This window comes from Oncorhynchus mykiss, chromosome 16 (genome assembly GCF_013265735.2).
Source record: "Oncorhynchus mykiss isolate Arlee chromosome 16, USDA_OmykA_1.1, whole genome shotgun sequence".
NCBI classification, from domain to species: domain Eukaryota; kingdom Metazoa; phylum Chordata; class Actinopteri; order Salmoniformes; family Salmonidae; genus Oncorhynchus; species Oncorhynchus mykiss.
Window position 1 is genome coordinate 38638243 of NC_048580.1, and position 25839 is coordinate 38664081.

Below are 25839 nucleotides of genomic sequence, written 5' to 3' on the forward strand. Positions count from 1 at the left end.
GACTGAATTGTGTGGTCAGTTAAACAAGGCTGTGTGTGTGTGTGCGTGTTTGAGAGAGATTCGGGGGCAGGGCTATGGGGCAGTGTCCTTATAAAGCCAGTGACCTTACCATTCTCTCTTGAGAAACAGGGTAGCAGCCATAGCAGCTAATCTATCCTTTTCCTTTCCTTCCTTAGTGCCGCCACCTAGTTGGTGTGGAGCCCTGTGGACACCATGTCACATACAAGCATGGATCCAACCAAGATGGGCATCGGCCGGTCTATAGCCGTGCTGACGTCTGGTGGTGATGCCCAAGGTAAGAAGTATTTGTGACGTCAGAGAGGCAGTGTGTGTGTGTGCCTGTAACTGTTTTGTGTGCCTGTAACTGTGTGTGTGTTTTTTTGTGTGTGCCAGTGTTAGTACTGCAATAGTCTGGGTTTGACTGTGAGGACCTCCAGCTCTGTAGGTGAAATCAAATCATCACAGTTTATATTAACTCAACACCCCGAGTTGAATTATTGAGTTAGGGCTGGAGTTATCTCTGAAGAACATCCAAAGCAAGCTAAAAGCAGCCAAAGAAGATTTGGGCAACTGAGCGATCAGTTATGCCAGTTAGATTCTGGAATTATGTGTCTTCATGATCACTTAGTCCCAGAGGCCAGGTGTCAGGAGTTGATGAATGTCTTTAGCTTTTAGGTTTATCTTTACTGTGGTTGGCAGGGCAGTGAGGACAACGTGATGAGTACAGCGTGATAGCTTTCCTGTACCCTTAGAGCCACGGGACTTTTTAGGCTGACACCCGATACAGATAACTTAACTTCCCAACTTGACCAGGATCTCAAATTGGCAATATCTACACAAACATTGTTGACCTGCATCTTTCCCTAGCAGAGTACACTCCTTATCTTCAAGTTGCATAACTTATGCTTCAAATTTGTGTACTACTCCATGATTGTTGAGAGACAAATAAAAGTAGAGTAAAATGAGACTGTAGTTTACTGGCAATGTCATATAACTACATTTCAGTAGTGCTGACTGTGTTTATACTTTAAATTCACATAATACCTTAGCTGGCCCACCAGTAAATACCATTACATTATATTTATTTGGACAGATCTCTACTAAGTTGTTGCAAGAGACATTGCCAGTGTGGCTAGGTATAGGGTGTAGTGGCTATTAAACATTATTATTATAACTGATGTTTGTCTAGCTGTTTCATCATTGTAAATAAGAATTTGTTCTTTAACTGACTTGCCTAGTTAAATAAAAAATATAAAATGAAAACCATTGCTAGATATATGATTCCAAATGTGTCCCATAACCTTTTCTCTAAGCCACTTATCTCCCGCCTATTCCCCGCCCGTCTCCCCCTCTAATTTGGTGTTAATTTTAGATCCTCTGACCTTTTTTTGTGGAACGTCACGGTATGGAGGATATGGCCACGCTCTTCTCTCAGCTGCTCTACTGTAACAAGAGACGGTTCCGTACCATGCTTGTCTACCAACCAACCAATCACAACACGCACCCACACATCTTGGCCTTTAGTGTTCTGAACATGGAGAGAAGATAGAGTACAGTCTACAGATCTGTTTACAGACATGACACCTCTCTATTCCAATTCTGAAAATAAGTTTATGAGCCATTTTGGATGTGTCAGCCGGATGTTGTAGCCAAAATACTCTTGAGCACAAAACACAAATGTCAAGGGACTTGATACCCATATGTCAATGCTTGATACACATTAAATATGTGTATAAAGCATCGATATATGGGTATCAAGCCACTTAGGGGCTATAAAAGTCATATTAATGTGTTTGATGATGACGATGCTGAAATCCAAATGTAAACTTGATTTAGTCTTAATGTTAGCATTTGTTAAACAGGTTGTTTTACGCCATAACCTCTGTGAGATGTGGCCCTGTGTATGTCACAGTTTGGCTTTGACAAGCTGCTCGTTATTGTGTTAATCCTGTAAACCCATGTTTGTCTGTCTATCTGTGACTATCAGGTATGAACGCGGCCGTGAGGGCCACAGTCAGAGTTGGTATCTACACCGGAGCCAAGGTCTACTTTGTTCATGAGGTAAAGTCATACAGTAGAATCACAGTTCTGTTATCCAAGTTTATTCACTCGATAATGTGTTGCCTATCATTGCTGATCACCCACAGAGGCCTCTACTATCCATTTGATCCTGATTACCATTGTGATTTATCTGACTGAAGTTTTAAGAAATACCCCCCAAAAATGGATTCTATCACAACCCACATTGAGAGAGAAGTTGTGTGGCTGCGGTAGCATGGTGTTGTCTCCCATTTCAGAAGATAATGGAGTTTGTATTTGTGTTGATGATGTGTGCAGGGTTACCAGGGTCTGGTGGATGGAGGAGACAACATCAAACTGGCCACCTGGGAGAGTGTGTCCATGATGCTGCAACTGGTGAGTCCTGTTATCACACACTCACAAGCACTGATGCCAATACAGTACACAACTGTCATAAGCTGTCATTGTCTAGAGAGGGTATTACAGTGAATGAATGACAAGAAACCAAGAGTACTGGTTTATTTTAATATTAGAGACAGATACAAACACACAACCAAATGTGTTCATAGATGGATAGACAATGCCTACTGTAACTAAGGGAGAGCAGGGGTCAGCTCCAGTAATACAAGCTGACCTCCACGTACACAGGGTGTTTAAGTTGAGTTTGGATGTGGCCAAACTGGATGGAAAGATCCCAGCAGGGTGTGATTACAGAGCTGCCTCTCTTTCATGATAGCCTGACATATTCTCAGTGCTTAAACTGACCTAGAGTTGAGATTCATATGCATCATTAAAGATCACGTTTAGAAAAGTTAAAAAACACTGTTGTTTCGGCCATCTTGGTCTTCAATGATTTTTAACAGGCTCCACCAAATTGCAGTCCACAACTTTGTCCATTATTTCTTCTAATTCTATGAGTCTCTCTCTACCAGGGTGGCACAGTCATCGGCAGTGCCCGCTGCATGGACTTCAGAGCCAGGGAGGGCCGCATGAAGGCTGCCCTGAACCTGGTCAAGCTGGGCATCACCAACCTGTGTGTGATTGGGGGTGACGGTAGCTTGACTGGAGCTAACCAGTTCAGGAAGGAGTGGGCCACTCTGCTGGTCGACCTGGTCAAAGCCGGTAAGACTGAGCCCCCGAACCCCAGGAACCATAGGAAAGCCCTAAGAACTTTGAGTGTATTCCAGACATGGGTTCAAATAGTATTTGTTTTCTTCCAAAATTCTTTGAGCATTTCATTGAGTCTGCCTGGAGTGCCAAATTGGCAAGTTTGCACTTTTTAGGCTATTCCATTGGTTCCATGGTGCCAGGAAAACTCAATCAAGCACAATGAAAGTATTTGAAAGAAAACATAGAGTTGAAGTCGGAAGTTTACATACACTTAGGTTGGAGTCATTAAAACTCGTTTTTCAACCACTCTCAATTTGTGAACAAACTATAGTTTTGGCAAGTCGGTTAGGACATCTACTTTGTGCATGACACAAGTAATTTTTCCAACAATTGTTTACAGACAGATTATTTAATTTATAAATCACTGTATCACAATTTCAGTGGGTCAAAAGTTTACATACACTAAGTTGACTGTGCCTTTAAACAGTTTGGAGAATTCCAGAAAATTATGTCATGGCTTTAGAAGCTTCTGATAGGCTAATTGACATAATTTGAGTCAATTGAAGGTGTACCTGTGGATGTATTTCAAGGTCTACCTTCAAACTCAGGGCCTCTTTGCTTGACATCATGGGAAAATCAAAAGAAATCAGCCAAGACCTCAGAAAATAAATTGTAGACCTCCATAAGCCTGGTTCATCCTTGGGAGCAATTTCCAAACACCTGAAGGTACCACGTTCATATGTACGAACAATAGTACACAAGTATGAACACCATGGGACCACGCAGCCGTCATACCGCTCAGGAAGGAGACGCATTCTGTCTCCTAGAGATGAACGTACTTTGGTGCGAAAAGTTAAAATCAATCCCAGAACAACAGCAAAAGACCTTGTGAAGATGCTGGAGGAAACAGATACAAAAGTATCTATATCCACAGTAAAACCAGTCCTATATTGTCATAACCTGAAAGGCCGCTCTAAAACCGCCATAAAAAATCCAGACTACGGTTTGCAACTGCACATGGGGACAAAGATCGTACTTTTTGGAGAAATGTCCTCTGGTCTGATGAAACAAAAATAGAACTGTTTGGCCATAATGACCATTGTTATGTTTGGAGGAAAAAGGGGGAGGCTTGCAAGCCAAAAAACACCATCCCAACCGTGAGGCACGGGGGTGGCAGCATCATGTTGTGGGGGTGCTTTGCTGCAGGAGGGACTGGTGCACTTCACAAAATAGATGGCATCATGAGGTAGGAAAATGATGTGGATATATTGAAGCAACATCTCAAGACATCAGTCAAGCATACTTCCAAAGTTGTGGCAAAATGGCTTTAAGGACAACAAAGTCAAGGTATTGGAGTGGCCATCACAAAGCCCTGACCTCAAACCTGTAGAAAATGTGTGGCAGAACTGAAAAAGCGTGTGCGAACAAGGAGGCCTATAAACCTGACTCAGTTGCACCAGCTCTGTCAGGAGGAAAGGCCAAAATTCACCCAACTTATTGTGGGAAGCTTGTGGAAGGCTACCTGAAACATTTGACCCAATTTAAACAATAGAAAGGCAATGCTACCAAATACTAATTGAGTGCATGTAAACTTCTGACCCACTGGGAATGTGATGAAAGACATAAAAGCTGAAATAAATAATTCTCTCTACTATTATTCTGACATTTCACATTCTCAAAATAAAGTGGGGATCCTAACAGGGAATTAGACAGGGAATTTTTACTTGGATTAAATGTCAGGAATTGTGAAAAACTGAGTTTAAATGTATTTGGTGTGGTGTATGTAAACTTCTGACTTCAACTGTATACTATTTAAGCCCAGGCCTGGTTACATTGGTGAAACGGCTGCTGTGTTTGACTGACAGTGTATGACTGACTACTTTGTTACCATGCTTGCTCTCCAGGTAAAATTACAGATGACGAGGCCCGGAAATCGTGCCACCTGAACATCGTAGGCATGGTGGGTTCTATCGACAATGACTTCTGTGGGACAGACATGACCATCGGGACTGACTCTGCTCTGCACCGCATCATAGAGGTGGTGGATGCCATCACCACTACCGCACAGAGGTGAGGAGAGGTCATCACTGTCACTCAAATTTGCAACTGTGCGCACACAACACAAGCAGACACACACACAGTTGATGGGCTTAATTACTGTAAGTAACAACTTGGACACACTCCATAAACGGCAGCCTGACACACACGCATGCACAATCTAGTGCTGAGCGATTCGTGCTTTTTAAAGGTTGGTTCGGTTTCAGTTGGATTATTTAAAAAATAATCATGGTTTTCAATTTCCGTTGCAATCATTTTTTCAAACACTAAATGCATTATGAAATAATGACAAAATTATTTGAGATCTTTTTCAATTGCTAAAACATAGAAAATATTCCATTGTCTCTGTCAGGTGCATTGGGTATAAATCAATAGAAAAAGTGGAAATTACTATGAAATAATGAAATATTTCAGTTGTGTATATTACTTTTTTTATTTGATGACTTCATTTTTTGTATTCCTTATAGTCATCATCTCATCTCTGCTAAGGCAGTAGCAGCCAGCCAGCCAGACATCCATCTAACGTTATCTCTGTACTGTTAGTCATCATCTCATCTCTGCTAAGGCAGTAGCAGCCAGCCAGCCAGACATCCATCTAACGTTATCTCTGTACTGTTAGTCATCATCTCATCTCTGCTAAGGCAGTAGCAGCCAGCCAGCCAGACATCCATCTAACGTTATCTCTGTACTGTTAGTCATCATCTCATCTCTGCTAAGGCAGTAGCAGCCAGCCAGCCAGACATCCTTCTAACGTTATCTCTGTACTGTTAGTCATCATCTCATCTCTGCTAAGGCAGTAGCAGCCAGCCAGCCAGACATCCATCTAACGTTATCTCTGTACTGTTAGTCATCATCTCATCTCTGCTAAGGCAGTAGCAGCCAGCCAGCCAGACATCCATCTAACGTTATCTCTGTACTGTTAGTCATCATCTCATCTCTGCTAAGGCAGTAGCAACGAGCCAGCCAGACATCCATCTAACGTTATCTCTGTACTGTTAGTCATCCTATTTATGCTGCAGAGCTGTCTGACTAAATCGTTTGACCTGTTATTCAAACTAGATAAGCCAAGGCATACTTTCACGAACTGCCTCTATCCCTCTCATTGTTCTGTTGTGTACATTCCTCTCTCATGCGGTCTGTGTGTATCTAACCTAATTTAGCAGGCATAAGAGTGTATCCGTCTCTGTTCCAGCCGTAAAGAACAGGGGCAATGGATTATGGTCATGGTAGTTAATTACCATGTTTCTGCACTGAACTAGGTTGAATATTTGCTTAAGGAAATCTACAACTCCTTTTAGTCCAGCATCTCACATAGTTCTTGAATTGATTTCCTTCGTGAATGATTTGATTTCTCTCTAGAGCAAATGACACCGTTGGGCTCACAAAAAAACCCAGAACTAAACGGAATTCAAAATACTTGAACTTACACTACAGGTCAAAGTTTTAGAACAACTACTAGGGTTTTTCTTTATTTTCTAAATTGTAGAATAATAGTGAAGACATCAAAACTATGAAATAACACAGTAACCAAAAAAGTGTTAAACAAAGCATATTTTATATTTGATGTTCTTCAAATAGCCACCATTTGCCTTGATGACAGCTTTGCACACTCTTGGCATTCTATCAACCAGCTTCACCTGTCTTGAAGGAGCTCCCACATATGCTGAGCACTTGTTGGCTGCTTTTCCTTCACTCTGCGGTCCAACTCATCCCAAACCATCTCAATTAGTTTGAGGTCTGGTGATTGTGGAGACCAGATCATCTGATGCAGCACTCCATCACTCTCCTTGGTCAAATAGCCCTTACACAGCCTGGAGGTGTGTGTTGGGTCATTGTCCTGTTGAAAAACAAATCATAGTCCCACTAAGCGCAAATCAGATGGGATGGCATATCGCTGCAGAATGCAGTGGTAGCCATGCTGGTTAAGTGTGCCTTGAATTCTAAATAAATGACAAATGTCCATTGCTCGTGTTTATTGGCCCAAGCAAGTCTCTTCTTCTTATCGGTGTCCTTTAGTAGTGGTTTCTTTGCAGGAATTTGACCATGAAGGCCTGTTCCACACAGTCACCTCTGAACAGTTGATGTGGAGATGTGTGTCTGTTACTTGAACTCTGTGAAACATTTATTTGGGCTGCAATTTCTGAGGCTTGCAACTGTAATGAATTTATTCTCTGCAGCAGATCTAACTCTGGGTCTTCCATTCCTGTGGCGGTCCTCATGAGAGGCAGTTTCATCATAGCGCTTGATGGTTTATGCGACTGCAATTGAAAAAACTTTCAAAGTTCTTGAAGTTTTCCGTATTGACTGACCTTCATGTCTTAAAGTTATGATGGACTGTCATTTGTCTTTGCTTATTTGAGCTGTTCTTGCCATAATATGGACTTGGTCTTTTATCACATAGGGCTATCTTCTGTACAAGCCCCCTCCCTACCTTGTAACAACACAACTGATTGGCTCAAACGCATTAAGGAAAGAAATTCCACAAATTAACGTTTAACCAGGCACATCTGTTAATTGAAATGCATTCTAGGTGACTACCTCATGAAGCTGGTTGAGAGAATGCCTAGTGTGTAAAGCTGTCAGCAAGGAAAAGGGTGGCTATTTGAAGAATCTCAAATATAAAATATATTTTTATTTGTTTAACACTTTTTAAATTACTACATGATTCAATATGTATTATTTCATAGTTTTGATGTCTTCAATATTATTCTCCAATGTAGAAAATAGTAAAAAATAAAGAAAAATCTTTTGAATGAGTAGGTGTTCAAAAACTTTTATTTTTATGTCTTTGTTTAATAACAAAAAAATAAATACATTTTGGTTAATCACTCAGCACTATGTCGCTCACACACCCTGTTTCAGTTTTCTCCTCTGAACCTGGTTTATAACAAAGATGGTTATTCTGTTGTTCTCCTCAGTCACCAGAGGACCTTCATCCTGGAGGTGATGGGTAGACACTGTGGCTACCTGGCCCTGGTGACTGCTCTGGCCTGCGGTGCTGACTGGGTGTTCATCCCAGAGATGCCCCCAGATGATGGATGGGAGGGACATCTGTGCAGAAGACTGGCTGATGTAGGTTTACATGCACAGACAGACTGACTTCTGACCTGAAAGATTCCTTTATCCATATTGAATGACTTTTTAAACACACCACATTACAACAGAATTTTTAATCCCACTCATCGGTTTCCATCGTTGGTACCTAATCATCAGGCTGACATCTTGTGTCTTTGGTCTCTGACAGCAACGAGCCAGAGGATCTCGTCTGAATGTGATTATTGTGGCTGAGGGAGCTATGGACAGAGCTGGAAACCCCATTAGCTCTGAAGACATCAAGAAGGCAAGCTCTACCTCATATTACTGTATCTCGCAGTTGAAATGAGTTTGTTTGCTTGTTATTTTAGGACCTCTTTTAGCGTTGCTTTTAACAGCTGCAGAGAAATGCTTATGTTACTAGCTCCAAAAGTGCAGTAGAATGTCTCGCAAATACAATACAATTCCCGCAAAAAAGTATTTAGTCAGCCACCAATTGTGCAAGTTCTCCCACTTAAAAATATGAGAGAGGCCTGTAATTTTCATCATAGGTACACTTCAACTATGACAGACAAAATGAGAAAAAAAAATCCAGAAAATCACATTGTAGGATTTTTAATGAATTCATTTGCAAATTATGGTGGAAAATAAGTATTTGGTCAATAACAAAAGTTTATCTCAATACTTTTATCTCAATATACTCAATATACCCTTTGTTGGCAATGACATAGGTCAAACGTTTTCTGTAAGTCTTCACAAGGTTTTCACACACTGTTGCTGGTATTTTGGCCCATTCCTCCATGCAGATCTCCTCTAGAGCAGTGATGTTTTGGGGCTGTTGCTGGGCAACACGGACTTTCAACTCCCTCCAAAGATTTTCTATGGGGTTGAGATCTGGAGACTGGCTAGGCCACTCCAGGACCTTGAAATGTTTCTTACGAAGCCACTCCTTCGTTGCCCGGGCGGTGTGTTTGGGATCATTGTCATGCTGAAAGACCCAGCCACGTTTCATCTTCAATGCCCTTGCTGATGGAAGGTGGTTTTCACTCAAAATCTCACGATACATGGCCCCATTCATTCTTTCCTTTACACGGATCAGTCGTCCTGGTCCCTTTGCAGAAAAACAGCCCCAAAGCATGATGTTTCCACCCCCATGCTTCACAGTAGGTATGGTGTTCTTTGGATGCAACTCAGCATTCTTTGTCCTCCAAACACAACGAGTTGAGTTTTTACCAAAAAGTTATATTTTGGTTTCATCTGACCATATGACATTCTCCCAATCTTCTTCTGGATCATCCAAATGCTCTCTAGCAAACTTCAGACGGGCCTGGACATGTACTGGCTTAAGCAGGGGGACACGTCTGGCACTGCAGGATTTGAGTCCCTGGCGGCGTAGTGTGTTACTGATGGTAGGCTTTGTTACTTTGGTCCCAGCTCTCTGCAGGTCGTTCACTAGGTCCCCCCGTATGGTTCTGGGATTTTTGCTCACCGTTCTTGTGATCATTTTGACCCCACGGGGTGAGATCTTGCGTGGAGCCCCAGATCAAGGGAGATTATCGGTGGTCTTGTGTGTCTTCCATTTCCTAATAATTGCTCCCACAGTTGATTTCTTCAAACCAAGCTGCTTACCTATTGCAGATTCAGTCTTCCCAGCCTGGTGCAGGTCTACAATTTTGTTTCTGGTGTCCTTTGACAGCTCTTTGGTCTTGGCCATAGTGGAGATTGGAGTGTGACTGTTTGAGGTTGTGGACAGGTGTCTTTTATACTGATAACAAGTTCAAACAGGTGCCATTAATACAGGTAACGAGTGGAGGACAGAGGAGCCTCTTAAAGAAGAAGTTACAGGTCTGTGAGAGACAGAAATCGTGCTTGTTTGTAGGTGACCAAATACTTATTTTCCACCATAATTTGCAAATTAATTAATTAAAAATCCTACAATGTGATTTTCTTGATTTTTTTCCCTCATTTTGTCTGAAGTGTACCTATGATGAAAGGCCTCATCTTTTTAAGTGGGAGAACTTACACAATTGGTGGCTGCCTAAATACTTTTTTGCCCCACTGTAACAATCCACAGAGATATATTAGAGTGAGCATGTGTGAGAATCCTGAATATAAATACGTGATGTGTATAGACAGTATATAATTTGGAAAAGGAAATGGTACGTACAGTAATAGTATTAGGATGAGAACAGTTGCTGCTGCTCCAGTTTCAACTGTTCTGCCTGCGGCTATGGAACCCTGACCAGTTCACCGGACGTGCTACCTGTCCCAGACCTGCTGTTCTCAACTCTCTAGAGACAGAAGGAGCGGTAGAGATACTCTGAATGATCGGCTATGAAAAGCCAACTGACCACCCGGCACAGCCAGAAGAAGACTGGCCACCATTCATAGCCTGGTTCCTCTCTAGGTTTCTTCCTAGGTTCTGGCCTTTCTAGGGAGTTTTTCCTAACCACCGTGCTTCTACACCTGCATTGCTTGCTGTTTGGGGTTTTAGGCTGGGTTTCTGTACAGCACTTTGAGATATCAGTTGATGTAAGAAGGGCTTTATAAATACATTTGATTTGATTTGCCTTTGGAAAGTATTCAGACCCCTTCACTTTTTCCACATTTTGTTATGTTACAAAATCTTTTCTCTAACAAAGTAATTCCAATCTTGCTACTAGAAAGCCAGAACTATAACTGTAACTTGATTCACTACAGGGTGTGAAAGTGTCATAAAACTGGCCAAGCCCCGCCCCGTCTCTCTGTTGTTCATTTGCCAAGCTGATCTGAGGCCTTGGATCCTCGACCAGGAGAGTCATGACACTCCAGAGATGTTCGATCAGGTTCAAGTCTGGATCCCCACAGCATAAAGCTGCCACCACCATGCTTCACCGTAAGGATGGTGCCAGGTTTCCTCCAGATGTGACGCTTGGCATTCAGGCCAAAGAGTTCAATCTTGGTTTCATTAGACCAGAGAATCTTGTTTATCATGGTCTGATAGTCCTTTAGGTGCATTTTGGCAAACTCCAAGCAGGCTGTCATGTGCCTTTTACTGAGGAGTGGCTTCCGTCTGTCCACTGTACCATAAAGGCCTGACTGGTGGAGTGCTGCAGAGATGGTTGACCTTCTGGAAGGTTCTCCCATCTCCACAGAGGAACTCTGGAGCTCTGACATAGTGACCGAGTTCTTGGTTACCTCCCTGACCAATGCTCTTCTCCCTCGATTGCTCAGTTTGGCCAGGCGACCAGTCTTGGGGATTCCAAACCTCTTCCATTTAAGAATGATGGAGGCCACTGTGTTCTTGGGACCTTTCAATGCTGCAGAAATGTTTTTGGTACCCTTCCTCAGATCTGTGCCACGACACAATCCTGTCTCGGAGCTCTACAGGCAATTAATTTGACCTCGTGGCTTGGTTTTTGCTCTGACATGTTCTGTCAACTATGGGACCTTTTATAAACATTTGCCTTTCCAAATCATGTCCAATCAACTGAATTTACCACACGTGGACTCCAATCAAGTAGAAACATCTCAAGGATGATCAATGGAAACTGGATGCACCTGAGCTAAATTTCGAATCTAAATAAGGTATTTCTGTTTTTTATTTTTAATACATTTAGCTAAAATGTCAAATCTGTTTTCATGTTTGGGGAGTGTTGTGTGTAGATTGATTAGGATTTTTATTTTATTGCATCCATTTTAGAGTAAGGCTGTAACGTAACAAAATGTGGAAAAAGTTAAGGGGTTTGAATACTTTCCGAATGCACTGTACATACACAGTGAGTAAACAACAGTATATAAACTGAATATGAGGTGAGCAGCGTTCACTGTATACTCTATACATGAGGCATTAGTCTCACGGTGCAGGGCTGAGTGTCTGGCAGGTAGCCAGTTAGTGATGGCTGTTCAACAGTCTGATGGCCTGGTATAGAAGCAGTTTCTTGGTCTCTCGTCCCGGCTCTGCTGCACCTGTACCGTCTCTGTCGGCTAGGTGGTAGCAGAGTGAACATACCGTGGCTTGAGTGGCTGAGGTCCTTAATGATCTTCTTGGGCAGGCAGCGTGCCCCCAGTGATGTATTTGGCTGACCGCACCACCCTCTAGAGAGCCATGCGGTTGAAGGTGGTGCAGTTGCCGTAACAGGGCGGTGTTGCAGCCCGGCAGAATGCTGTCAATGGTGCATCTGTCAAAGTTTGTGAAGGGCTAGGTGTGTGACTGTTAAAACGTTTGATTGAAATTGGGAGCCTTTAACGTTAAGAAACATTCCTAACCGTAAAACAATATTTTTTTATTAACATTTTTACATAGATGCAGAAAATAAACAGCGTAGTGGGTCAATTTCTGCAACAACTAAAAGTGTTCAGGTCCTCAGTGATGTGCATGCCAAGGAACTTGAAGCTTTTGACCCTCTCCACTGCTCCCTGTCGATGTGGATGGCTTTTCCTGGTACCACTCCGCCAGGGCTCTAACCTCCTCCCCTGTAGGCTGTCTCATTGTCGTTGGTAATCAGGCCTACCACTAATGTCGTCAGCAAATTTGATGATTGAGTTAGAGTCGTGCGAAGCCATGCAGTCATGGGTGAACAGGGAGTATAGGAGGGGTCTGAGCACACACCTCTGTTGGGCCCCTGTGTTGAGGATCAGCGTGGCATAGGTGTTGTTGCCTAACCTCACCACCTGGGGTCGGTACGTCAGGAAGTCTAGGACCCTGTTGCACAGGGCGGAGTTCAGACCCAGGGCCCTGAGCATAGTGATGAGCTTGGAGGGCACTATGGTGTTGAAGGCAGCGCTGTAGTCGATGAACAGCATTCTCACATAGGTATCCCTTTTGTCCAGGTGGGATAGGGCAGTGTGCTGTGCAACGGCGATTGCGTCGTCCGAGGATCTGTTGGGGCGGTATGCAAATTGTAGTGGGTCTAGGGTGTTGGGTAAGGTGGAGGTGATATGATCCTTGACTAGCCTTTTAAAGCACTTCATGATGACAGAAGTGAGTGCTACAGGGCGATAGTTATTTAGTTCAATTACCCTGGTGGATATCTTGAAGCAAGTGGGGACAAAAGCCTGGGATAGGGAGAGGTTGAATATGTCCGTAAACACTCCAGCATAAAGAAGGCAACACACAAAAAGATGGCTTTGAAAACAACTGGAAGACACACAAGATGCTAGCCCACAACAACCCTCCAGATACCAAGGGGGGACAATGGCTACACAATTAACACATTAAATATTACTTAAAAGACTATAAAACTGACAGAACAATGTGTCAGCATATTTTAGCCCACAATAGGGCCGATTTCCCAAATAATACCTCAGAGTTAAAGTGCTAAGATTCTACTGCATTGTCATGGTTGAATACGGTTGAACTGACGGTTGTTAACAGCTCTTTGTGTGTGCTTCTTACATTTGTAGCTGGTGGAGAAGAATTTGGGCTTTGACACCCGTACCACTGTCCTGGGACACGTGCAGAGAGGCGGCACTCCCTCAGCCTTCGACAGAATCCTGGTAGGTCTCTCTCTCTCCGTCTCTGTGCGTATGAGCATGTCTAAATGTGTGATGTTTATCTGTTCTCCCTCCTCCCCACTGCAGCAGGATGGGTGTGGAGGTGGTTCTGGCTCTGTTGGTGTGTCTTTGTGTGTATCTAGCTACGGTGTGTCGTGATTGTGTTTGACCGTGATGTGTGTGTCTAACCCTGGTGTGTGTTCTCCCCTAGGGCAGCAGGATGGGTGTGGAGGCTGTGATGGCCCTGTTGGAGGCCACTCCAGAGACCCCAGCCTGTGTGGTCAGTCTGTCCGGTAACCAGGCCGTCAGGCTGCCCCTCATGGAGTGTGTCCAAGTGGTCAGTATCAGTCACTAACCCACATCAACTGTTGTATGTGTGCCATTCAAATGGGTTCATCATAGTCAAGAATTTAATTGACTACTAAAGGGTTTTGATTATTATATGGCAGAGAAAAACAATGACATGGACTGAGATGGCAGATGATTCAACTTCTATGTAAATATGCATTAATGATCTTCCCCCTCCCCCCCACCCCCAGACTAAGGATGTGACTACTGCCATGGCTGAGAAGAGATGGGAGGATGCTATCAAGCTCAGAGGAAAGTAAGAACACTAGCCTACTTTTACCACTCTTACAATGGCTTCACTATTGCTGAAACTCACTTGGATGTCACATATGAACTTTATCACAGTCTACTAACACATCACTGTTTTGTTGGCCGTGTCCAGGAGCTTTGAAAACAACTGGAACACATACAAGATGCTGGCCCACATCAACCCTCCAGATACCAAGGTGGGGAACAACAGCTACATAATGAACACCTGAGTTTAGTTAAATTAGTTACGACTCTAGCACTGACAGAAATGTGTCACCATTCTCTTCTTGTCACCTCTCCTCTCTACCTCTCCTCTCCTCCTCTGCAGAGCAACATCAACGTGGCTATAGTAAACATTGGTGCTCCATGTGCTGGTATGAATGCTGCTGTGCGTTCTGCAGTGAGGATCGGCATCATTCAGGGACACAACATGTTGGCCGTTCATGACGGGTTCGAGGGTCTCGCTCAAGGAAAGGTATGTACACCCTACGCACTACACATTGCGTAGAGCCCATTCCTCTCAGCCAAAACTCCTCTTTTTATCAGGCCCCATATTCATAAAGCGTCTCAGAGTAGGAGTGCTGATCTAGGATCAGGTCCCTTTTGTCCATGCAACATCTAAAAGGCTCAACTGATCCTAGATCAACACTCTTGGATGCTTTGTGTGTACAGATCCAGGTCATCTATAATCTAAATATAGAATAAGTGTGGCCTGGTACCAGAAGAGGCTGGTAGGAGGAGCTATAGGAGGACAGTATCAAACATATGGAAACCACATGTTTGACTCCGTTCCATGTATTCCATTCTAGTCATTACAATGAGCCCGTCCTCCTATATCTCCTCCCAGCAGCCTCCTCTGCCTGGTACAATAACTCTTGTCCAGTGAATCTGGAAACCTCACTCCCTTGACCCCTTGACTTTGTTGTCTTCCACAGATTGAGCCTATCACCTGGACTGGGGTGTCAGGCTGGACTGGAAAGGGGGGCTCTGAGTTGGGCACCAAGAGGTACTACTCAGAATGATTATTAGGATGCAGGATGAATACAGTGTAATAGTTTGGGTTGTCAGCAGGAGTGGAACTGAGGGGCACACAAAACTCATTTTGACATGTAAAATCATTTTTGGGGCAGTGATACGGTAAATCGCTGATATTTCACACTACTAACTAAATCGTCCTTTATTTGAAGAGTCCTTCCTTCTGAGTACATTGAGGAAATCAGCTTGACTATCGCTAAGTTCAATATCCACTCTCTGGTGATTATTGGAGGGTTCGAGGTAAGAGTCAGAAGATTGTCTCATCACATGCATGTCTTCTTTAATGTGTGGCTGTCTTACAATTACAAGTCAATGTTCTAAAAGTAGGTAAGTCATCATGGATAAGAGAATTTGAATGACTAAAATGTAAATGTAATGTCTATGTGGGATCTCACATGTAACTACAAAAGACACACAAGCCCAGTACCTCAGTAGTGTAACCCCTGCTGCTCTTCTCGCATCTCCTTCCCTCCCCTTTTTCCTCTCCTCTCTCCTCCTGTCCCCTCTCCCAGGCGTATATGGGTGGTCTGGAGCTGGTGCAGGGCAGAGATAAGTATGAAGAGCTGTGCATTCCCATGGTGGTCATCCCCGCCACTGTCTCCAACAACGTCCCCGGCTCAGACTTCAGCATCGGCGCTGACACAGCCCTCAACACCATCACCTCGGTCAGTACTGTAATACATCAACACCATCGCCTCGGTCGGTACCGTAATACATCAACACCATCGCCTCGGTCGGTACCGTAATACATCAACACCATCGCCTCGGTCGGTACCGTAATACATCAACACCATCGCCTCGGTCAGTACCGTAATACATCAACACCATCGCCTCGGTCGGTACCGTAATACATCAACACCACCGCCTCGGTCGGTACCGTAATACATCAACACCATCGCCTCGGTCAGTACCGTAATACATCAACACCACCGCCTCGGTCGGTACCGTAATACATCAACACCACCGCCTCGGTCGGTACCGTAATACATCAACACCATCGCCTCGGTCGGTACCGTAATACATCAACACCATCGCCTCGGTCGGTACCGTAATACATCAACACCATCGCCTCGGTCGGTACCGTAATACATCAACACCACCGCCTCGGTCAGTACCGTAATACATCAACACCATCGCCTCGGTCAGTACCGTAATACATCAACACCATCGCCTCGGTCAGTACCGTAATACATCAACACCATCGCCTCGGTCAGTACCGTAATACATCAACACCACCGCCTCGGTCGGTACCGTAATACATCAACACCATCGCCTCGGTCGGTACCGTAATACATCAACACCATCGCCTCGGTCAGTACCGTAATACATCAACACCACCGCCTCGGTCAGTACCGTAATACATCAACACCACCGCCTCGGTCAGTACCGTAATACATCAACACCATCGCCTCGGTCAGTACCGTAATACATCAACACCATCGCCTCGGTCAGTACCGTAATACATCAACACCATCGCCTCGGTCAGTACCGTAATACATCAACACCACCGCCTCGGTCGGTACCGTAATACATCAACACCATCGCCTCGGTCGGTACCGTAATACATCAACACCATCGCCTCGGTCGGTACCGTAATGCATCAACACCATCGCCTCGGTCGGTACCGTAATACATCAACACCATCGCCTCGGTCGGTACCGTAATACATCAACACCATCGCCTCGGTCAGTACCGTAATACATCAACACCACCGCCTCGGTCGGTACCGTAATACATCAACACCACCGCCTCGGTCGGTACCGTAATACATCATCACCGCGATCAGAAATGTAACATATCAACACCATAACCATGGCCAGTACCGTAATACATGAACACACCATCACCATAAGTAACACCAACACCTGGGTCATGTTCAGTAGGGTGAAAACGTTTTAAACTGGAACAGGGAGGTGCTGGAACAGGGAGGTGTACCTGAAATTGTCCCATAAAAACAAGATGTTAATGGCCCAGCTCAATAACAGTTAGGGCACATGGTCTACTCTAAACCATAACCTCCATATTCTGAATGTGTGCATTGAGTGGTTGGAAATCCCGCTCATCAACTCCCGCGCTCCATTTCAAATAGGCTACATGTCATATTAACCTCATATAAACAGTCTAAATAGGTCAGGAGCCAGACAGGGAGCCTAAGAAGGAACGAAAATGAATTATTTAGGCTATAGTATTTCAATTATTTCAAGGCTCTAGCCTACAAAGAAAAACATTGTGAAGCATTTGCGAGTGCAACTGTAGGCTGGTAGGGACAATGACTTTTGAATTCATTTTTAGAAACACAAGTTTGGCCAGTCTGTGACTTCAGGCACGTGCGATGATGCCTGGAGAGTATCCTCTCAACACTGGGGATGATAAACACCCTCTTGGTCACTCTTGCCAGACTAGGCAGAGATGCAGAGTTAATTTTTTATTTTTCTATAGGTAGGCCTAAAAGCTTTTAGGCAAAATAAATCGATCAAAACGGAAAGCTCATTGAACGTGGGAATATGCCAGGCCTATTGGGACAAAATCTATTATGGCCTATTGTACAGAAAATAGAACAAAAATGAACGAAACGTTTAAGAGATCTGATTTTTCGTTTAGAAATACTTTGCTACAATGACCACCTCTATTTTTTTTTTTAACCTTTATTTAACCAGGCAAGTCAGTTAAGAACAAATTCTTATTTTCAATGACGGCCTGTTCAGGGGCAGAACGACAGATTTGTACCTTGTCAGCTCGGGGGTTTGAACTCGCAACCTTCCGGTTACTAGTCCAACGGTCCGGTTACTAGTCTAACCACTAGGCTACCCTGCCGCCCCTATCGGCCTCGTTCCTTTCTTTTAGCATGTGCACGTAGTAAGTACACAAATCGTGTTTTCAGTATACATGTCTTTTCAGATTCCACTATGATTCTTTAGTTGTGGACTCTACATCACCACACTCCCTCTCTTGCTCTTGGTCCTCATCTTTGTAAGTCACCTTGATTTAGCACCTGTGTTTTATCGGTTTCTTTATGAAAATATTTAGCGAACTCCATGACAGTAGATAAAGCAAGGGGCTATAGCAGCACACAAGTAGACTACTAATTAATGCTGGCACGGGCATACCCTGAGCTCGTGAAGTGAGCGCTACTTGGAGCGAAATTGGAGCGGGCGAGAAGGCTCCACGCTCCAGTGACAAATTGGGCACGCTCCGCTCCTCGCTCCGCTCCAGCTCCGCTCAGCTCACATACTCTGATGCTGTAAAACTGTCAGTCTCCCCCTCTTAACCCGTCTCCTCTCTGTTCCCTGTCCCCTCAGACCTGTGACAGGATCAAGCAGTCAGCAGCAGGCACCAAGCGTCGTGTGTTCATCATTGAGACCGCAGGAGGGTACTGTGGTTACCTGGCTACCATGGCAGGTCTGGCTGCTGGGGCTGATGCTGCATACATCTATGAGGACAAATTTGGTATTAGAGACCTGGAGGTGAGCTGAAGCAGGATACACACTTTCTTGCAGTCTCTCTTTGTCTCTATCATGACATGGAGAGCTTTAGACACATACATAGTCTACACCAGTCTGTCAGCTTGTGAAAATCTTTGGGCCAGTTTCCCGGACACAGATTAAGCTTAGTCATGAACACTATTCCTGGAGAGGCGCTGTCCGTGGAGAATCTTCATTGAACATACTTTCTAGTCCAGGACTAGGCTTAAGTTTCTCCTCTACGTAAAAGTATACATGGTACAAACTGGCCTCTATATAGTTTACATGGTACCAAGGTGTGCTGACCGACGGGCTCTGGTTTACAGATGAACGTAGAGCATCTCGTGCAGAAGATGAAGACAGATGTGAAGAGAGGTTTGATTCTCAGGTGGGGTTCATTCAAGCACTCCTTCATTCAATTTCATCTACCATGCTTGTACCTTTCCCAAAACCCAAAACTGCCATGCCATTTCAACAGTGTGTATACACATTACATTCATGTTTAGATCTCATCTGTACACCTTTTGATTATTCCTCTGTGTGTCAGGAATGAGAACTGCAATGCCAACTACACCACAGACTTTATCTTCGCCCTCTACTCTGAGGAGGGCAAGGGCATCTTTGACTGCCGCAAGAACGTTCTGGGACACATGCAACAGGTCTGTTAACAGTGACAAGGCCGCATCCCCAAATGGCACCCTATTAGAAGTAGTAGAAGAGTGTCCCTAATATTATAGCTTTTCCAGAACATACAGCACGTCGACTTCAGATGCAGTAATACAACCTTCCCTCTCCCCAGGGCGGCACCCCAACACCTTTCGACCGGAACTTTGGCACCAAGATGGGTTCCAAGGCTGTTTTGTGGATAACAGAGAAACTCAAGGAGGTCTATAGACACGGTAAGACAGACAGGCTGTGGGATGTCTCCAATTAGCCCATGTGTCTTAGTGGCAATTGTAATGTACACATACGTAGAAGATAGGATGTAAAAAATAAATGTGTCCATTGATAGTACATTTTGTGTCCGTTGTATCCCTTGGTTTAATCTCAGAAACCCAGAACTAAAATCTTGCATAATTGCGTCAGATGCTTGATTAAGTTCTGGGGGCAGACGTCTTAGAAAATATACTAGAATGAGGAGCTGAAGCACGATGGTAGCTCCACCCCCCTCTCGCTGCATATTTCGGGCAAGTCTATGGGCCAAATGTCCCCTCTTCCAAAATTCGAAAGCCTGTGAAATCGTAATTTGTCTAAATGATCAGTGATGTAGAAAATCTGACAGACAGACGCTACGATACCGTCCTCTGTTACGTGCGTTTGTCCACGTGAGATAACCCCTGCTTATACCTCACAAATTCATATACTTGTTTTTAAATCTCTGTCTCTGTGACAGTTAATCTTCTTCTCCTGTTCTCCAGGTCGTATCTTCGCTAACACCCCAGACTCTGCCTGTGTGCTGGGCATGAAGAAGAGAGCACTGACCTTCCAGCCTCTTGCTGAGCTGAAGGAACAGACAGACTTTGTGTAAGATCCTTTAAATCATACATATTTTCAAAAATAAAATCTATGACGCTTAACTTGAAAGTGGCAGTTGCTGATTATTCTATAATAATATAATATTTGCCATTTAGCAGACACTTTTATCCTAAATGACTTAGTCATGTGTGCATCCATTTTACATATGGGCGGTCCTGGGAATTGAACCCACTACTGTGTCATTACAAGCGCCATACCGTACCAACTGAGCTACAAAGGACCACTTTTTATATTGGCCTTGTCCAGAAATTAACCCTAGCACCTGTTATCACCATATTGCTATCCAATCCTCTCAGATCTCCACGAGTGTCTAGAGGTAAGGGCTAGTGGTTGTTCCTGGACAGGGCCAAAATATCCCTAACATTCCTATTAAGGCTTCTCTACCCCCCTCTGCTGTCCTGTCCAGGCACCGCATCCCCAAAACATCGTGGTGGCTGAAACTGAGGCCAATCATGAAGATCCTTGCTAAATACAACATCAGCCTGGACACATCTGAGCATGCCCACATGGAGCATGTTATCAAGAAGAGGGTGTCGATGCCAGCGCCACTGATGAAGAAGGCATGTCCCCCCACGAAACACGAGGAGGAAGAGTAATTGTTCTATGTTACATGTATGTCAGTGGAGGGCTGGTGGGAGGAGCTATAGGAGGATGGGCTCATTGTAATGGCTGGAATGGAATAAATGGAACAATATCAAACACAAATATATGGAAACCACATGTTTGACTCCATTCCCTTTTTTCCATTCCAGCCACTACAATCCTATAGCTCCTCCCACCAGCCACCTCTGATGTATGTCTATATCCGGGTTCTCCAACAGGCCAATTGGAGCAGCCCACCAAATAGTTATGAAAAATACATGCACTTCCCAAATTGTTTAAAGTCAGTCTTGTGGGTTCATTTCATCACTGTTTTGATTGTGACTGCCCCATTGCGCTCTTTTTGCGACAAGTGTGGGGGGACTCCTCTTGCTAAATCAATGTCAGATTGGATATCCAAATATTTTTATTTTCCCAATTAGACTGGGAAAATGTTAATTCAATTGAGGTGAGTGCTAGTGATAATCTTTATTCTAGTTTGCTCATATTCGCTGATTAGAACATTTTGCAAGCATGTTATGAAGCCTAACAAGTGTATGTTGCTCTTCACTCGGTAGTAGCCTGTGATACACCCGACCTAATGCCTGCGACTTGACTGATAAATCAATATGGTTTTGTTTCACTGAATTTATGTCTGTATATTGCTTAATTGATCTCTGGCTGGGCAAGTGGAGGTGGTGGTTCATTTATTTGTTAGCTCATCCATCACTGATCAGAAACATTTAGCAAGCAATAGCCTAAATAATGTATTTTTGCTCGACCCACCTCGTAGTAGCCTTGTATAATCAATCCATCAAGCTGTGAGCGCACGTTGTGTCTTAATTTAGCCTACTAAAATATAATCAATCAATAATTCATGCCATTAGACAGCAAACGAGTCATTAATGCCTTTAAATACAATCAAGCGTTTTATTATTATGTAGGACTAAAAGACTGGGCCGATCGCGGTTGGATTCGGGCTGAGAATGAGAACTCTGCAGACTGTCAAGTATCACACACACACACACACACACACACCAAGCTCCCGGCTACTATCAAATCCACATTGACATTACCCCTAGTTAGTCACAACTGGCTTAAAACCCAAACGTAACAATATCTGTCAATACATTTCCCGCAATATTGCCCCTGTATGTCTGTGTGGTGTGCGCGTTTGCCTATCATTCACTTCGTATACCAGTTAGCGGAAATAACAATTGTCTTCTCGGTAGACAGAAAGACTTAACCCCAAACCTAATCATTTTAATGTCAACTGAAAACCAGGCTTACCTGGCAGAATTATATCATGATTATTTGTATCAATTGGGTGGGCTTTTGTTTTGCAAACTGGTATGACATATGCAGTTGCAAAAACATCGCTAAACCAGCACGTTCCTCTCTCGCAAAATGTGCATTTAAAGTGGTATTACATTCAAATCAGAATTGGGTTTTTTTCCAGGCCGAAAGATGGTATTCTGGTGTGATTTAAGCATTGACATTGATTCAGAACATAAAATTGCATTGTTTCTCTATGAATAATTGTAATTCTGAGTTAAATAAAAATAAATCCCAAACCACAAAAAATAAAACAGAGAGAACAGAATTCGGGAAAATACAAGGAGTGCATGTTTCAAAGCTAGGAAAGCAATTATGAGTAGCTCTCATGCTAGAAAAGGTTGGAGACCCCTGGCATATGGAGAAGGAAGAGGTGCATGAAAGGGAAGAGTACTTTAAAAAAAAAATGTTACATGAATGTCTGTTTTGCATGTATGTTTCTGGTTTAATGAATCATCTGACTAAACTAAAGAAGAGCTACATTCTTTCTTACTGTTGTCTTCTTTTTGGACTTGCATATTCTCTTCTTTTTGATCTTCTCAAACATTTTTCCTTACACTTTTTTTTATTTCTCAATCAGTGAACCCTGTGTGTGCGCTGCCCTGATCTGGAAACCAGTTTTACTGCTTCAAGAATTAAACACGTTACGATTTTGGCTCTTGTGCTTTATTTTGTGCATGATTTACAGCTCACTAATTGTCATGTATTTCCTTTAAAATACAAATAAATGCAATGTCAAGACGTAAGAATCAACCTAATCTTTCCAAAAAAAAAACTGGTTAAATGCTTCTTGCTCAAGTGAAGTACAGTTGCAGTCACCTCGCGAAAGTGGAAACTCTTTCGGGCATTCGTAAGCTAAATGTTGTGAAAAATGTAATGTTATGCATTGGAAAGACACCCAAAGTTGCTAATGTTCTCACTTCTCGTGCAAACTTGTCAAAGCTTGACCTCCCTCCAATACACAGACAAAACGTCTGGACTTTCTTCATGACCCCTGACTACTGTCACATTGGTATCTTCCATAGGGCTACATTCATAACCATCACCTTTCCTACGATGTTGACTCAATGCTCAAGACTACTAATACTGGGATCCCCAGGAGGAGACCAGGACAAAGAAGGTAATGTGTTTTGGTCGTCTTTACAGTAAATGTCAATAAGCAATGGGCTCACCTAAATAAGTTCAGGAGTAAAAATTGCAAAGACTCATTCTGTGTGCAATAATATTGTTAAACGTGATTATTGAATGACTACCTCATCTCTGTACTCCACACATACAATTGTCTGTAAGGCCCCTCAGTCGAACAGTGAATTTCAACCACCGATTCAACCACAAAGAACAGGAAGGTTTTCCAATGCATCGCAAAGATGGACACCTATTGGTAGATGGCTTTTTTTTTTTTAAACGGATATTGAATATCCATTTGAGCATGGTGAAGTTATTAATACACTTTGGATGGTGTATCAATACACCATACAACTACAAAGATACATGTGTCCTTCCTAACTCAGTTGCTGGAGAGGAAGGAAACCGCTCATGGATTTTACCATGAGGCCGATGGTGACTTTAAAACAAGGTTTAATGGCTGTGGTAGGAGAACTGAGGATGGATCAACAACATTGTAGTCACTCCATAACACTACCCTAAATGATAGAATGAGAAGGAAGCATGTACAGAATAAACATATTCCAAAATATGAATCCTGTTCGCAATAAGGCTAAAGCAAAACTGCAAAAAATGTGTGGCTGATGTCTGACAATTTTTAGGGCCTTCCTCTGACACGGGCTGGTATAGAGGTCCTGGGTGGCAGGGAGTTCGGCCCCAGTGATGTGCTGGGCTGTACGCCCTACCGTCTTTAGCGCAGATACCAAGAAGTTGCCATACCAAGCGGTGATGCAGCCAGTCAAGATCCTATCAATGGTGCAGTTGTGGACCATGATAGCTCCTTCGTTATGTGGACACCCAGGAACTTTAAACTCTCAACCTGCTCCAATAGTGCCCCATCAATGTGAATGGGGGCGTGCTCAGCCCTCCGTTTCCTGTAGTCCATGATCAGCTCCTTTGTCTTGCTGACGTTGAGGGAGAGGTAGTTGTCCTGGCAGGTCTCTGACCTCCTCCATATAGGCTGTCTCATCGTCGTCAGGGATCAGGCCTACCACAATCATGTCGTCAGCAAACTTAATGATGGTGTTGGGAGTTGTGTGCGGCCACGCTGTCGTGGGTGAACAGGTAGTACAGAAGGGGACTAAACACGTACCCCTGAGGGGCTTCCCCGTGTTGAGGGTCAGCGTGGCGGATGTGTTGCTGCCTACCCTCACTACCTGGGGGCGGCCCGACAGGAAGTCCAGTATCCAGTTGCAGAGGGAGTTTTTCAGTCCCAGGGTCCTTCGCTTATTGATGAGCTTGGAGGACACTATGGTGTTGAACGCTGAGCTGTAGTAGGTGTTCGTCTTGCCCAGGTGGGAGAGGGCAGTGTGGAGTGCAATATAGATTGCCTCATCTGTGGATCTGTTGGGGTGGTATGCGAATTGGAGTGGGTCCAAGGTGTCTGGGATTATGGTGTTGATGTGAGCCATGCTCAGACTTTCAAAGCATTTCATGGCTACAGATGTGAGTGCTACGGGGCGATAGTCATTTAGATAGGTCACCTTAGCGTTCTTGGGAACAGGGACTATGGTGTTCTGTTTGAAACGTAGTTATTACAGACGGGGTCAGGGAGAGGTTGAAAATGTTAGTGAAGACACTTGCCAGCTGGTCAGTGCATGCTCTGCGTAAGCTTCCTGGTAATCCATCTGGCCTTGCGGCCTTGTGAATGTTAACCTGTTTAAAGCTCTTACTCACATTGGCTACGGAGAGTGTGATCACAGTCTTCTGGAACAGCTGGTGCTCACGCATGGTTCAGTGTTGATTGAAGGCATTTCACTCCTCTGGTAGACTCTCGCCACAAGGCAGCTCACGGCTGGGATTCCCTTTGTAACCCACAATAGTTTGCAAACCCTGCCAAATCCGACGAGCATCAGAGTCGGCGTAGTAGGATTAGATCTTAGTCCTGTATTAACTCTTTGCTTGTGATGGCTCGTCGGAGGTTGTAGCAGGTGTCTTATAACCGACCTGCAGGGCTTCCTAGCACCCAGAGAGCCAGACGAGTATGGGTATGCTTGACATTGGCAAAGACTGGGACGTTTTTCAGGATGAAAAGAAACGGGATGTAGCTAAGCAGAGGTTAAATCCTAGGCAAAACCTGCTTCAGTCTGCTGTCCACTAGACACTGGGAGAGGAATTCACCATTCAGCAGGACAATAACCTACAACACAAAGCCAAATCTATACTGGAGTTGCTTACCAAGAAGACAGTGAATGAGTGGCCAAGTTACAGTTTTGACTTCAATCTGCTTCAAAATACTTAAATTGTTGTCTAGTCTTGTTGATCCCCAACACCTTGACAGATCTTGAGGGGGGGGGGGGGGGGGGTGAATACCTATCCAATCATGGTATATTAGGGTTTTATTTTTCATTAACCTTTAAAAAATGTGTAAATTGTTACTGAATCTTTGTTAATTTTGCAGTTGTGATCCAGGTCACACAGGCCAGCGATGTGAATG

The 25839-nt window shown here is 43.8% G+C and overlaps 1 protein-coding gene across 2 annotated transcripts; it reads left to right on the forward strand.

The window, feature by feature from the left end:
• Positions 1-101: 101 nt before the first annotated feature.
• LOC110491922 (ATP-dependent 6-phosphofructokinase, muscle type) lies at positions 102-22893 on the forward strand. 2 transcript variants are annotated; one of them, XM_036946802.1, is made up of 22 exons: positions 102-295; positions 1988-2061; positions 2338-2415; positions 2952-3141; positions 5034-5199; positions 8106-8259; positions 8432-8527; positions 13606-13698; positions 13907-14032; positions 14235-14299; positions 14426-14489; positions 14621-14767; positions 15228-15298; positions 15480-15567; positions 15840-15992; positions 18627-18791; positions 19115-19176; positions 19336-19447; positions 19588-19687; positions 20207-20312; positions 20731-20884; positions 22819-22893. In XM_036946802.1, the coding sequence occupies exons 1-22, from the start codon at positions 214-216 to the stop codon at positions 22819-22821; spliced, it is 2349 nt and encodes a 782-aa protein (XP_036802697.1). In that variant the 5' UTR covers positions 102-213; the 3' UTR covers positions 22822-22893. The 2 variants fall into 2 exon arrangements, with proteins under 2 accessions (XP_036802697.1, XP_036802696.1); XM_036946801.1 differs by having other exon boundaries at positions 20731-22893.
• The last annotated feature ends 2946 nt before the right edge of the window (positions 22894-25839 follow it).

What these genes read in the sequence shown, in the direction of transcription:
- LOC110491922 (XM_036946801.1), top strand. Translation starts at nt 214, where the DNA reads ATGTCACATACAAGCATGGATCCAACCAAGATGGGCATCGGCCGGTCT. An exon ending in CAGCCTTCGACAGAATCCTG is followed by an intron (nt 13,699 to 13,906) that starts GTAGGTCTCTCT and finishes GTTCTCCCCTAG; the next exon opens with GGCAGCAGGATGGGTGTGGA. An exon ending in CAAGGAGGTCTATAGACACG is followed by an intron (nt 19,688 to 20,206) that starts GTAAGACAGACA and finishes CCTGTTCTCCAG; the next exon opens with GTCGTATCTTCGCTAACACC.